This window comes from Pocillopora verrucosa, chromosome 1 (genome assembly GCF_036669915.1).
Source record: "Pocillopora verrucosa isolate sample1 chromosome 1, ASM3666991v2, whole genome shotgun sequence".
Taxonomy (NCBI): Eukaryota; Metazoa; Cnidaria; class Anthozoa; order Scleractinia; family Pocilloporidae; genus Pocillopora; species Pocillopora verrucosa.
Window position 1 is genome coordinate 11,794,877 of NC_089312.1, and position 14,972 is coordinate 11,809,848.

The 14,972-nt window shown below is 37.7% G+C and overlaps 1 protein-coding gene across 1 annotated transcript; it reads right to left on the reverse strand.

The window, feature by feature from the left end:
• Positions 1-6,395: 6,395 nt before the first annotated feature.
• LOC131772602 (adenine DNA glycosylase) lies at positions 6,396-13,473 on the reverse strand. The gene is made up of 3 exons (XM_059088562.2): positions 12,999-13,473; positions 10,793-11,868; positions 6,396-9,677 (listed from the first exon to the last, which is right to left on the reverse strand). The coding sequence occupies exons 1-3, from the start codon at positions 13,386-13,388 to the stop codon at positions 9,647-9,649; spliced, it is 1,497 nt and encodes a 498-aa protein (XP_058944545.2). The 5' UTR covers positions 13,389-13,473; the 3' UTR covers positions 6,396-9,646.
• Positions 13,474-14,972: the final 1,499 nt, after the last annotated feature.

Here is a 14,972-nt window from a genome sequence, read left to right on the forward strand (position 1 = left end):
TCTTCTTCTAGACAAGGTCACTGCCAGAAAGCCACACTGGTGTCAACATAGCCAATGTATTGAGAGAAGCAGTGACAGAGTGGAATCTTCCTCCAGGTCCACCTATTGTAACTGACAATGCTTCGAACATGACAGTGGTAGCAGAAGAATTAGGAACTTCGTTAGCTTGTGGAGAGGCTTTGAAAATTACCTGTGAGTCATCTCCTTGCCAGAATGAGATGAGTTGTGGGTTATTTTACAGAGTGCTATTACAGCTGCAATTCTCAAAGAAAAGCAGAAGCTTTTGCTATTACCAGAATATAAGCTAATAGTGGGTGTTGCAACAAGGTGGAATTCAGCACTGAACATGATAAGTAGGTACCTGGAGCAGCAACCTGCAATTTATGCAGCTCTAACATCCAAGGGAACTCCATAAAAGGGAAAAAGATGTTTCTTCATTGTCTGAAAGAGATCTTGCATCTGCTGAAGAATTGGTTGCTGTTTTAACACCACTTAAAATTGCAACAACAGCACTATGTGAGGAAAGTGTGCTAACCTTGTCAATGATTCTACCTCTTCAGCAACAAATGGTGAATTACATAACGAGGGAGGATGATGACTCAGCATTGATAAAGCAAGTGAAGAAAGAAGTTGTGGATGATTTCTCAACAAGATGCCAGGACACGTGTACCAAGAAAGATTTGACGGTGGCAACACTTCTTTATTTTATTTCTTTCCTTTTTTACCAAGAAAGATTTGACAGTGGCAATACTTCTTTACTTTACTTCTTTACTTTATTTCTTTACTTTCTTTACTCTACTTTTTCTTACTTTAAACCCTCTTTATGAGGGCCCCACTGAAAACCGCTGTGGCGAGTTGGGCTCCCTCATAAATATTATTATTAATATTATTATTATTATTATTATTATTATTATTGTTATTATTAACCACGCTTCAAATCAACACCATTCCTGAGTGATAAAGATAGATTAGATGTATACCATGAACTAACTGTGCAAGCTGTTTTTGCTCTAAGTTCTCTCAAGTCAAAAGCTGCTGTCAAGGTTGATGCAGCAGAAGTACCCCAGTCAGAGGCTACTCCAGGCATCCAACTCTACCTGATGAATACCATGATGACCTTCCCAGTCCTGCTAAGGAAATGAGGCAGGAAACTAAGGGGTCTGAATCAGTTAAGGATAAGCCAACTGCAATGTCAAGTCTCTTGGGAGACATTACATTACAAGAGTACAAAAGCAAAAGTCTGAACATGATATTTGCGAGACAGAGCTTTCTCAGTACAAGGAGCCATCCATAAATGCTACTGAAAATCCCTTAACTGGTGGTGTCAAACTGTGAAAGATACCCCTCATTAGCTATTATAGCAAAACAGGATCTATGCATTCCAGCTACTTCAGTTCCCTCAGAGAGAGTATTTTCTACAGCAGGTGATATCATTACTGCCCAAAGGTCTCAATTGAAATCAAAGCTTGTTGACACTAATTTTTCTTAAGAAAAATTGGAATCCTTAAGGTTGATTTAACTAATGCATTGCATTGTATTCATTACTCTTTTTCTGTTTCTGGAATGTGTCAGCATCAATATTATAACATTTGTTATTGCAGCCACTTTATTTTATACTTTATCATTCACAAAGTATTGAGTAACAGTTTTTAAAGAAGTGAATACAATATGAACTAATTTTTTTTTTACAATTAAACTTTTGTTGAGAGTTCAAAGCCAAGTAGAATTAAGAAAGATGATAACCATTTTTGTGGCATACTTTCATAAATTAAATTTACATAGTAAAAAAATCCACAAACACGGCATTTTTTTAATTTCATGTTGAAATTAACCACCACTTGAATTGCACAGGAAATTTGGAATGGGGCAATGTATAATAATTACAACACTAAACTCTCACATCACAATAATTTAACTATCACAATACAGGTTCAACTGTATAGCACTATTTCGATTCTGATCTTTGGCAGTAGTCACATGGACCTCTTGAGTGACAATGTTTTCTTTTCAATACTGAAAACAACTTAAGTCCTAACTTAACCAACCTATCCCAAAAAAATAACTCTTGCATGCATAGCATCCCTACATTTGTCATAGCACTTTTGTGATACTACAAGGGAAAAGAAAAAAAACTCTATAGAGTTCCTTTCACACTGTTTCTGATCTGCAACCGGTTGTTTACACCACCGTCCAACTTGTTTGTTTGTCTCTTTTTTTTTTTGCAGTAAATGTATGACTGAAATCCAGGGAAATCAATTTAGGTTCCAGTGAACCCTAAGCAAGGGTTCACAGTGCTGTCAACATGATTTGAAGTTGGTGGGTACCTCTGTAAAGCAGCCGCCACAGAGTGAAATGGAAAACAATTTCCCTCTTGTTAGCCTATTAGTTCCATTCAGAAAAACTGGCTTCAAATGGAGTTTTTGGTGTTGAACTCCCATTAATAATTTTTAAATATTAGTTTTCTTTGTGATAGTTTTTTAACTGATCATTTTATTTCTAATAAAATTCTTTCATTTGCCAACATGCAAACCTGCTGAGTTTCACACAAAAGTCCTCTGAAAGGACATGCTGTTTACTGGTGACCAAAATTTGAGTCAGTATATTCTTGAAAACTCAAAATATTTTTTTCTGGAAATGTTGTGTATGATAAGACAATAACAGTCATTTTTGTCAAAACTTGTCAAGCAACTTTTCAGTGTCCAGCTCCATTTAGTCACAGCTTGAAAGCTTCCAGAAAGTCACAGAAATATCCAGAATGATGGCAACTATGCAACATCATATAATTCTAAAAAACTTTCAACACGCAGTTGTCATGATATATGTATTACATCACTGTAATCACATGGTCTTTATTAAACATATCATGGTGTCAGAAGTAGTAGATCTCAAACAAAGTTTGAACTATAAAAGTCTAGCTTAAAATGAGTGCATTCAAGCCACCCTCAATGCTAAGTCTAAATGGAAATGTTACAGACAACTGGCGTAAGTGGAAACACTGATTTTAACTGTTCATGGAAGCTTCAGGATCGATGAAAAAACCAAGGAGCAATGAGTTGCCATATTTCTTCATCTTGTGAGAGGAGAAGCATTTGAAATTTACAGCACATTTTCATTATTGACTGCAGAGCAAAAGCTCCATGTCCTATTCAAGAATACCACACTTAAACAGCAAAAATTCTAAACCTGTGTACAGGAACCAACTGAAAGCATCAATCATTGTGTAACCAAGCTGCATACCAAAGCAAGCTCATGTGAATTTGGAGAGCTGTGTGAGAGCTGAATTCAAGATAGAATCATCTGTGGAATAGTCTGCCACACAACGAGAAAAGTTATTGCAAGGAACTGACATAAGTCTTCAGAAAGCCATCAATATGTGCAGAGTGTTGGACTTCTCAAAATGCAAAACAATATTGATCACCAAAGAATCAAATAGTGTAGATTACATAAATAAGAAAGCTACACCAAGTGGTAAATTCCTGCCAAAGGACAGAAAAGGAAAAGATCACCAGCCAAAGACAAACAGTGGACTCCCAAAAGCATGCAAGAGATGTGCAAGACTTGATCCACTGAGAAAATGCCCAGCTTTGTAAAAGTCTGTCAAAAATGGAAAAAATTGAATCAACTTTGCATTTCAATGTCTCTTGAAGAATGTTCATCTCATGAAAAGCGATCAAGCCGCTCAACCTGTTGTCAAAGACAAGCAATTGGAAGAATTATCAATCGGTCAAGTCCAAAAAGATGACCATGGACAAGAATGGAAAGCATCTCTTCAAGTGAACAACATCCTAGTATTTAAATTGGATACTGGAGCACAAGCAAATGTAATTCCATCAGATGTATTTAACTCACTCAAAGGAACACCAGAAGACAACCAAAGCAAAACTAATTTGGCTTCAGTGGATCTGAGATACCTGTACTAGAAGGCGCAAGGATGATTTGTAAGTGCAAAGACAAACATATTAATTCTGATTTCTTTGTTGTTGAGGCTGAGGGTCCACCCCTCCTCTTTGGATTAAGAGCATGTCAGGAACTGAGCTTAAGTTTGTCAGAACTGTTCACACAGCTGATGTTGCTACAGAGATTTCAATCCTTGATGACTTTAATGACCTATTTGAAGGCCTTGGAGAGTGTGAAGGGGAACATCACATTGAAATTAACCCAGAAGTTGAGTATGTCATCCATCTCATTAAAAAGGTTCTATTCACCCTTCTACCCAAGCTAAAGCAAGAGCTAAAGAGAGTGAAGCAGTTAGGTGTCCCAGAGAAAGTTGATCAGCCAACAGAATGGGTTAACTCCATTTTGATGTTGGAAAAGCCAGATGGAAATCTGAGAATCTGTCTTGATCCAAAAGATTTGAACCGAGCAGTGAAGAGAGAACACTTCCAACTCCCAACAGTTAACTGGTGAAAAAGTATTTGGCAAATTAGATGCCAAAGATGGCTTCTAGCATGTAAAGCTAGACCACCCTAGTTCTCTTCTTACAACCTTTAACACACAATTTGATCATTTCAAATTTAATTGGTTACCATTTGGCTTGAATTCCTAAAATGAAGTATTCCAGAGGAAAATGCAGCTTACTTTTGAAGGAATTGAAGGAACAGAAGTTGTATATGATGATCTTCTCATATTGAGCAAAGATGAAGAGAGCCATGATAATGCACTCAGAAATGTGCTTGACTGAGCCCAAGAGAAAGGTGTTAAGCTGAAGAAACAAAAGAGTGAAATCAAGATTCCCGCAGTTGTGTATATTGGTGACAAGATTACCCAAGATGGAATAAAACCTGATGACTCAAAGATTAAGGCAATCCTCAACTTGCCATCCCCACAAAACAAGAAGAATGTAGAGCCCCTACTAGGCATAGTAACCTACCTAAGTAAGTTTCTCCCAAACATGAGCACTTTAACTGAGCTACTTAGAGTGATAGTCAAGCAAGAGGTACATTGGCACTGGGAAGAACAACAACAAAAAGCTCCTAATGAAATTAAGAAGGTCCTAACCTCAAAACCAGCAACTATGATGTGAATGAGCCTGAGGAGCTTTCAGTAGATGCATTCCCATCAGGACTTGGAGCTGCCTTACTTCAAGATAATCAGCTTGTGGCATATGTGCCAATTGATTAAAAAACACTGACAATTTAAAAGTATTTGGATGTGCACCCTTTCATTAGTATCTGTATGGCAGAGAAATAGAAGTAGAATGTGATCACAAGCCACTAGAAGCAATATTCACCAAACCAATTGCAAAAGCACCACCTAGAATTCGACGCAATCTGCTTCAATTGCAGCACAACCACCTGAAAGTAAAGTGCGTCCCACAAAAACTAATGTTCATCACTGATGCGCTATCCAGAGCCCACCTGGAGACCACTTACACTAATCAAGGGATATCTGATGCTGAAACTGAAATGCAAATCCATCTCCTGGTAGCCAACCTTCCAATTTCGGTGCAAAAATCGAAAGAGTTTCAAGAAGCAACAAAAGCAGATCCAACCCTTCAGACAATTGCACAGCTGACCAAACAAGGATGGCCTGACCACAAACATAAAATACTTGCTGATGCAAGACCATACTGGAGTTTCAAAGAAAAAATCTATGACACTGACAAAATTCTCATCAAAAATCACAAAATGACTGTTCCAGAACAATTGAGACCAGAAATGCTTAAAAGAATTCATGAAAGCCACCTGGGGAATTGAATAGAGCAGACAAAGAGAGTGCAACATCCTGTACTGGCCAAACATGAATGCACAGATAACAGATCTGATTGCAAATTGCAGTTCATGCCTAAAACATAGAAAGGACAATACCAAAGAGCCACTGATACAGCATCAAGTCCCAGAAAGGCCCTGGCAAAAGATTGCCTGTGATCTATTCACCCTTGGTGGAAAGGACTATCTTCTAACTGTCAACTATTACTCAAAATGGGTAGAGATTGGCTTGCAACAGTTGTGAAGTCATCACCCAACTTAAATCCACCTTTGCACACTATGGGATACCTGATGTAGTCATTTCTGACAACAGTCCTCAGTTTTCAAGCTGGAAATTCAAATAATTCACAGATTGGTGGGGATTTAAACAAACCACTACAAGTCCCAAGCATCCACAAGTGAATGGACAAGTAGAAAAAGCCAGTGGAACAACCAAATCTGTTCTAGAGAAAGCTTATGAAGATGGTACCGATCTATAAATTGCCTTGCTGGAAAACAGAAATACTCTGATCACTGGACTGAGCTATTCTCAGGCTCAAATTTTCCTTAACAGAAGGCTGAAAACCAAACTTCCAACTACTACACAGCTTCTGTATGTAAGAATTTCAACAGATGCTAAGTTCCAGCTCTTAGCTCAACAGAAATCACAAAAGCCATTCTTTGAATGAGGAGCAAAGTCACTGCCTCCTGCAAAAACTAGTGATGCTGTTCGAATATAAACAAAAAATGGCAAAAAACCTTCCAAAGTTACAAAACTTGCTCGCACCCCTTGATCAGTAATTCTGATCTGCGGTGGAACTCTCTACAGACGAAACAGGAGAGAGAACATCAAGACTTCATAAGTTAACAAAGGCACCATCGCAAGTGCAAAAGGTGACAGAGAAATCACCAAGAGCACAGGGAGTGACAGAAACATCGTCAAGACCCCTCAAGTAGTCAGAACAAGATCTGGCCATACTATTTGGGTACCAAGACAAGATGACTTGGTATATTACTGGTATGACTGATAATTGTTGAAAAAATGCTAGGCTGAGTTGCTGAGTTGTTGTTGTCAGCTGAGAACACTAACTTTAAAACGATTTTTGTGTGGCTTACACGAAGTGTAAACCACACTATGTCATGATTGAAGATATTTATTCCTGGCTGGATTTGTCATGGTGAACAGAGCGCTTGTCACGTGGTTTACTATCGTCGAAGATAGGTTCCAGTCTATGCTTGGCTAAGTTACCTGAGCTTCAAAGCTTCAGAAAGTGACCATTTTGCAATGGTGGCTGTAACACGCTGTCGAAGATCGGTTTTTTATCTAGTTTTTCGTTCATCTTTGTTTCTTAGATTTCACATGCTGGCTTTCCTATAGTTGGCTTGTCTTCTAAGTGCAGATTACAGCATGGAGTTGTGCTCTCACAGGCCAACATTTCATGGTCTGGACCTTTAGTGCAGGTTGTGCCACATTGAAACTTATGAATAGGACTAAATGAATAGGAGCCTAGTGCTTTAATGTTAACTGAAATGTGATTAGTGTTATGTTTTCCAAGTTATGGCCAGAATTATTCAGACCTTAACATTTCATGACTTCCTTCAAGCTTAACAGTCTTCTAGATTCTCTTCATAATGGTTCAGATAAGCATTGGTATCTATACTTGGTAGCAATACATGTGTATTAGGCCTTTATTTGATAGACTACAACTCCTTTCCAGTTACTTGTTTGGTTTGGTAAATTCATCACAGTACTGACATACATGAAAAATTACACTTTTTTGATTGGCTGAAAATAACTAGGTGCCTTTTTCATTTATCATTAGTGAAGAAGTAATAACTCATGTACAAAATAATATAAACTAGGCTCAGCAATAAGAGATCACATTAAAAACTAATCAGATTTACACAAAGTAGTTTGTTCTGATTGATACATGCAGTAGCTGACAAAAATATACAAAAGCTGAGATACTTTTATGTATATTGATAAACACTAACAAAATTGCTTTCCTGAGTAAGAATTCAGCTGAAGGACAAATTTTGATGGCAAACTTCATTTAGTCAATACTGTCAAATTTATCTGCCATCAGTTTGTTGATTTCCTGAAAATGTGTATCTTTCATATATACATTATGAATAATTAATAGCATGATTTCTCATATGATGAGCACTTGAAAATTTTTTAAATACTTTAAACTGCACACACATTAGATAACCATCAGGTATCCTTGGAGACCCAGGGGTTCTAATCATATCTGTAGACCCCTTAAAAGCACAGTCTTAACAGATCAGTTCCATAACTGTCACAGTCATTCTGAATTTTGATTGTTACCAGAAGTTTAATCTTGTTCTGGCAAATGAGAGTGAAGCAAGTCTCACAAGTCCTCTTGTGGGCTCTAACACAGAGTGATACATGAAGTTCAGTTGCTTGCCATGTTTGTTTTGGACCTTTTTGTACGGTAGATTAGCACTTTGCATGATGATGCGAAGTCGACCATTTGCATGATGATATCAAGTTCACCTATTCATTTCTCCAAATAACTTGAATTTGGTAGACTCACTGGCATGAAATTACAATTTCAATAATAAGAAAACTTGAAAGTTTCTGGTAGTTTAAATCATATGATACCATCATGCACTTGCCTGTACATTGAACTCTGCTGTGTTTAAGTTGTGTCTCTGATTACTGTTCCTGAAATCTATCATGGTGACACTCTATCTCTATTGAACTTTCTGTTAAATAAAACCTCCAGGTCAAATTATAAATCTTATTGGGTTAAAAAATATTAGAAATGTAACTTCAGAGTACTTAACTCAACATATGATTCATTAAAATATTGCTTGTGTTCTGATCTTGTAATTGCACCAATCTTTTTTCTCTAGACTCTTCCATTTACAACCTCATATCTACCTATCTGAGCTAAATTTTTCTGTTCTTTATTGAAAATACAGTCCCACAAAACCTAAATACAATGATTATAGTAAAATTTTTGCTCTCAACTCACTGAAAGTTGAACTTTATGCCCTAATGGACTAAAGAAACCTACACTCAGCATTGTGTTACTTTACATGTATGTATTGTCCAAAATTAGTCATAAATTCAAACCAAATCAAGCTCCCAATGGCTTCTAGTGTAGATTGCATCATTTCCCAAATGTCCCTGCCCTTCTGCAAAGTTTTGTCCTTGTGTACTGGTACACAAAATGTCAAAAATATTCATATGAAATTCTTCCCTAGAGTTCATTTCACATCACTTGCCTTGGAAAAGACAATCAACCTACAAACTTCAGAAGTCAATTCCACTTCATTACATAAACATAATCATGACTGAATCTATCAGACCACTATGGGAGATTATGCTGATGTTTTTTTAGTTCCTAAAATCCTTGGGTTACATGTACAACCTTTATTGTCAAAATGAGACCTCCAATAACAAAGTTTGGCCAATAACTCTCATCTTCAGAATGAACATTTCAGGACTTTTGTATGCTATTTATCCTGTGTTATTGATGAACAGGATCGATATTGAAAACTATCTAATGGTTATCAGATAGTAGCTCTTCTAATTGAAACCCAATGAGATACCAGACACCAAGAAGCAGCTCAATTTTGTAAGCCACACATATACGCATTGCGGACCTATTTTTACATAATTCTTGGACAATGAACTGTGAACAATATTGATATTTGAATTGCTTGTATATTACTCTGCATAGTTGTTTAGAGGGGAGATGTCATTATATATGTCTTATCTCACTCTAACCACATGGTCTTTATTAAACATGGCAGAAGTCTGCAAAACTAATACAAGATAGTATCCTGTTAGTATCAAATTTCCATATGTACAAGTTCACAAATTTTGATGCCACAATCCAAACCTTCCTTTGCTTGGCCAAACCAGATCATATCATTTTCCATTTGTACATCACTTTTTTACTCACATTGTAATACATGATCTTTGTTTAGGGTTTTCTTATGCTTGCAATGGGTGAACTGGGTGAAATTAAAAATACACATGTGAATTCTACCAGTTTATTTTAATTGAGACTCTCATCTGCAGAAGTGTTGATGGATTTAGCCGCTCATGTTTACATAGATAATTGAATTAATCAATCCACCAATGAATTCTTACTGTACCCACAGCGTGTGTTTCCTATCAGATTGTAAACAATTGTTGAGTTACCCATTGCTTTACAAAAAATAATTAAAAGTCTCTCACTTACTCACATTCTAGCTAACCAGTAACCATGAGAACATGGTCTTCTTCACTTTTCACAGCAAATGCAGCCTTTGTTAATAAAAGTTTATGTGCTAAGTCTTCAAGGGCTGTTTTCATTATTCTCTCTGTATTTTTAGCTTCAAGATAGGATTTTTATGACAAAATTTTGAAACATCTTTGCAAAAAAGTTCCGAATATCATACATGTGTGTCATCAACAAGTACACTGTTTTGACAATTTTGATTTTCTAACTGGCAGTTGAAAAGAACTATAATTGTTGTTTTGATTGGTCCAAAAATCTTTAACGATTTTACTTCAACACAAAGTTGCTTGGAAATTATTTTGAGTAACTGATGATGTTTACTTCTATTTTGTGCATGATGAATTTACCAGAAATACACAAAACAAACACTGCCAGTGAAAGAATGAATCCAACAATCAAAGACCAAGGAATTTGAAAAATAAATAACAAGGTGAATATTTTGACATTGACTATTGTTTTCTTTGTTATTTATTTTTCTGTTCTAAAAACTTGACTTGAATGTGACAAAGTATACCTGGGAATTCACAACAAAATACCTGCAGATGCCAGGTCTTAATGAAAGCACTGGCTTCAAGGCATTGAAAGTTGACTGTCAGTGTTAATTTGGCAATCTAAAGTCCAAAACTGTTATGAGTGGTTAAATCTTCTTACCAACTTGGTCCATTAAAAGTACATGTCTCCTCAAGCTACCTTTCCAACAGTCATTTACTACAAGCCCACTAGCACTTTCACTACAATGTATATGTGACAATGCAATAGAGCATGGAAGGAACAACACTAATGTAAACTGGTTCTGGTGTGAATTGACATGGGAAAATACACCACACAAAACCCAAGACTTCTTACTTTTGTTGGTCCTTTGACTTGAGAAATCCATCAAGCACCATCTGTTTTCTGCCATCATGAGAATTTGGTCTCTTTCTTTTCCTGTCCACTTTGGCTTGTTTTTCATTCTCACCACTGTTGTGCATTTCGAAGGCAGTGAAAACTTTCCGCATGGCTGTGGAAAGAGCTGCAGTATCTAAGTCTTCTCTTGTTATCCACCTTATTTTGCTTTTTTCTTGGGAGGTTTGAAGCAAATGCTTGATTTCAGGGTGCTCATATGAAAACACCATGTACTTATGATGAACGTGCGAGAATTTATGAGAAACCTCTGCTATTCTTTTTTGAGTCCTCTGTTTGAGGGTGATACCCAGGTTGTTTTCCAAGAAGTTACAAAGGGTAGTAAACATGTAAGCATCAGATTGATTTGATTCAACAGCAACATTAGGGAAATCCCACAAGCCTGCTAAAAGTCCTGTTTTGGGTCTCTGAGTCAACAGAAAATGAGATCCCACCTCCATGTCATGTTTAATAACAACAACAGCCAAAGTCTCCTCCTTAGGTTGTTTCCGTTTAGGTTTCTGTGGGTAATTGCAAACACCGAGGGAGGGCTTCCACAGTGAAGATGGTAGGCAAAGGATACATTCTTCAATGTCAACATGTTTATCAACTTTTATGCCATTGCTGGATGTTAGTCCTTTTTCTCTATGCAGAATGGATACTGGAGAGTCCTGTTTCACTACTTGCTTTAAAGCACTACAATCCCTTTGCAGAGGGCATACATGACACCGTGGAGCTTGAGGTGTACACAGTGTTGCTCCAAATTCCATTAAAGCCTGATTAAACTCACCAGGTCTATCTTCAGGAACAAGTTTATGAGAAAGCTCCCAAAACTTCCGCTCAGCTTGAGTACTGGAACTTACAGCACCAATACCACAAAGCCTTGATAAAACTCTAATCACATTTCCATCAACTATTCCAGTGCACTCACCAAATGAAATGGAAGCAATAGCGCCTGCAGTGTATTTACCAACTCCTGGTAGCTCTTTCAGTAGTTCAGATGCTGTGGAAGGTATGTTTCCTTTCATTTTCTCTACAACCTGTAAGGCATAAAATGAATTTTAGAGCACGTAATACTGATGGTATCTTTCAGGTCAATTTTTTCTAATGCATTTTTCCTCTTAATCAACTGTCATCATCCATTTCTGTAATTATATGGCCTTTCAGCAAGCTGCAACATAAATGGTTGGTTTCATATTTTCAGAACCTACTTTAACCAGTCAGTCAAACCTTTCAATTTTTCTTGATATCATGACTCGAAAGCCTGCTTTCATCTTGTAGGGCTAATTTTTATAAATTGTTCTCCATTAGTCACTTTCTGTTCACTTAGACCCATAATTGGCTTCCATTCATGAATGGTGTACTGACTATAGTCTTCCTTTTCAGAGTGATTCAATCAACAGGTATTTAAAATTTGGTAGATTTTGGTTTTAACCCAGAAGCCAATGTCTTGTGCATAAAAAAAGGAGTTAAGGATGCATAATAAACTAAGAACAAATTTTAATAAAAAGATGCACAATAGGGCAGTGTCATAGAAGACAGTATAGATAATCAAAAACCAAAGCAAATGGAAGGCTCCTTGGAGCTACTTCATGGTGTGTTTTAATTATTCAATCGAGTCATGAGAACTTTAACCCCTTTGCAATCTCCTTCGAATAATGTTTGACATACCCTTAATTAAAAGACCAGTTAATTTAATATTAATTTTAAACATGTTGGCCTTGGCAACAAAAACCATATGCACAATATCAACAGACAAAAGATCCCTCCAAGACAACATTTGGTTAAAAGTCAGATAAATCAAAATATTTCAACCTGTAATGTTGGGACTGCTGTCATTGTCGATTTTAAGACTTTGATGCCCCAATCAGATTGCCACATTAAGTATGTGAGAAACATACCCTTATGGGGCAATCTGATTGATGTGAGATACATACCCTTATGCAGCGATCTGATCGGTGGGAGCAACACGCCACTCTACACGCTAACACAGAGTTTTTTTTTTTGGAAAAAATAACTCAAAAATATTCTGCGCGAATATTTCGTAAATGTTTGTGGATCAATTGTTAAGTAACTTCTGAAGCATACAGCCTACCCGCTTACAATGACCTTTTTTTACAATTTTGTCTAGGAAAAAAAGGCAAACTTTTAAATAAGTTTAGAGTCTGACCTTTTTAGCTCCATCGTGGAGTCTCTTTGCTCGCGAATAGTAACCAAGTCCTGACCACATCTCGTTCACTTCTTCCAAACTCGCACGCGACAAATGTTCAACAGTCGGCCATTTCTCCATCCAGCGAATGTAATACTCCTTTACGGTGGCGACCTGTGTTTGTTGCAGCATAACTTCAGAGACCCACACAGCATATGCACGCCTATTTAGATCAGGTTGAGACGCCAACTCTCTCCAGGGAAGCTTTCTGCAATTCTTGTCGTACCATGTCAGCAGATTAGCTCGAATTCGCTGGATTTCATCTACAGTGAAATCATGCGTGTGATCTTCTGATCCAACAAGCTCCACACATTTGTTCTTGGATTCTGTTTCTTTCCTAAATTTGCTCATTCTTTAGTTAGTCTTATCGCACAAGACGTCCACAATACTCGCAGATAGTTCAATGTGCTGGTGACTTTGGCGCGAACCAACCTAAACGAAATGCTACGTCACAGCTAGGCGGTCAATAACGCGGGCTCAAGCACTCGAGGCTGAAAATTCAGCGAACTTTGTGGAGAAGACAAGAAGCTACGCGCGTACGAAGCCTATGTTCCGGCCGGACTTGCAATCGAGATGGAACGAATTAAAGGCCTTGCAGCTTTTAGCAAAATCGCTACCGAGTGCTATGGAGATTAAGACTTTGGAACAAGTTGATGCCATGACAAATTGGAAATACTAAAATCGCTAGATGAAATGCAGGGCCAAGCGTTAAGTACCGCAACTAAGTCAACAGAAAAGGAATAGTCACTTTGTGACCATTTTTGTGTGTGACTTTTTTTGACTGTGTTCCAACGCCGCAGAATAATAAGCGCATCCCTCGGGCGTTCTACAAAATCAGTGCTAAATAACATCCTGCGTTTATCAAACTTCGGGTTGCAAAATTCATCAAATTTTTACGCTGCGATTCAGATCTTTCTCAGCCTGCGCGAGCCAAATTCCTCTATTTTCCATTTCTGTGTCAAGTTTTGCCTCACAGTCGCTCACTAGATATTTGCATTTGAAGGCGATGATCTTTTTTTACAAGGTTTTCTCCAGCTTCCATCTGATAACAAACCTCTAAAGTTTTCTGCCCTGGAACGATATACCACAGAGGGCATTTTATGGATCGCAAGTTCTTCGACTGATTCAAATTGAAGATATATGGCAGTGACTTTCATAATTTTTTTTAGACGGTTAAGAATATATGAAGGTCATATATTTGAACTGCGGATAAAGACATGAATGAAAGTGATCTTCGCAGTGATGTGCACTACTTAGGCAGTAGTGAAAATAAGGCCTGAAAAAAAAAGTCAGGCCTGTACGGGATTTGAACCCATGACCTCTGCGATACCGGTGCAGCGCTCTACCAACTGAGCTAACAAGCCAACTGGGAGCTGGTCATGATGGTGGTTCTAAATAAACCCGTGAAGTGATGAATAGACGGTTAAGAATATATGAAGGTCATATATTTGAACTGCGGATAAAGACATGAATGAAAGTGATCTTCGCAGTGATGTGCACTACTTAGGCAGTAGTGAAAATAAGGCCTGAAAAAAAGTCAGGCCTGTACGGGATTTGAACCCATGACCTCTGCGATACCGGTGCAGCGCTCTACCAACTGAGCTAACAAGCCAACTGGGAGCTGGTCATGATGGTGGTTCTAAATAAACCCGTGAAGTGATGAATAGACGGTTAAGAATATATGAAGGTCATATATTTGAACTGCGGATAAAGACATGAATGAAAGTGATCTTCGCAGTGATGTGCACTACTTAGGCAGTAGTGAAAATAAGGCCTGAAAAAAAAAGTCAGGCCTGTACGGGATTTGAACCCATGACCTCTGCGATACCGGTGCAGCGCTCTACCAACTGAGCTAACAAGCCAACTGGGAGCTGGTCATGATGGTGGTTCTAAATAAACCCGTGAAGTGATGAATAGACGGTTAAGAATATATGA

Excerpts from the sequence above, each read along its gene's own strand:
- LOC131772602 (XM_059088562.2), bottom strand. The coding sequence starts at position 13,388 with ATGAGCAAATTTAGGAAAGAAACAGAATCCAAGAACAAATGTGTGGAG. Across the intron at positions 11,869-12,998 it reads TCCACGATGGAGCTAAAAAG|GTTGTAGAGAAAATGAAAGG; the intron begins GTCAGACTCTAA and ends TATGCCTTACAG. Across the intron at positions 9,678-10,792 it reads AAGTCAAAGGACCAACAAAA|TTCACCCATTGCAAGCATAA; the intron begins GTAAGAAGTCTT and ends AATTTCACCCAG.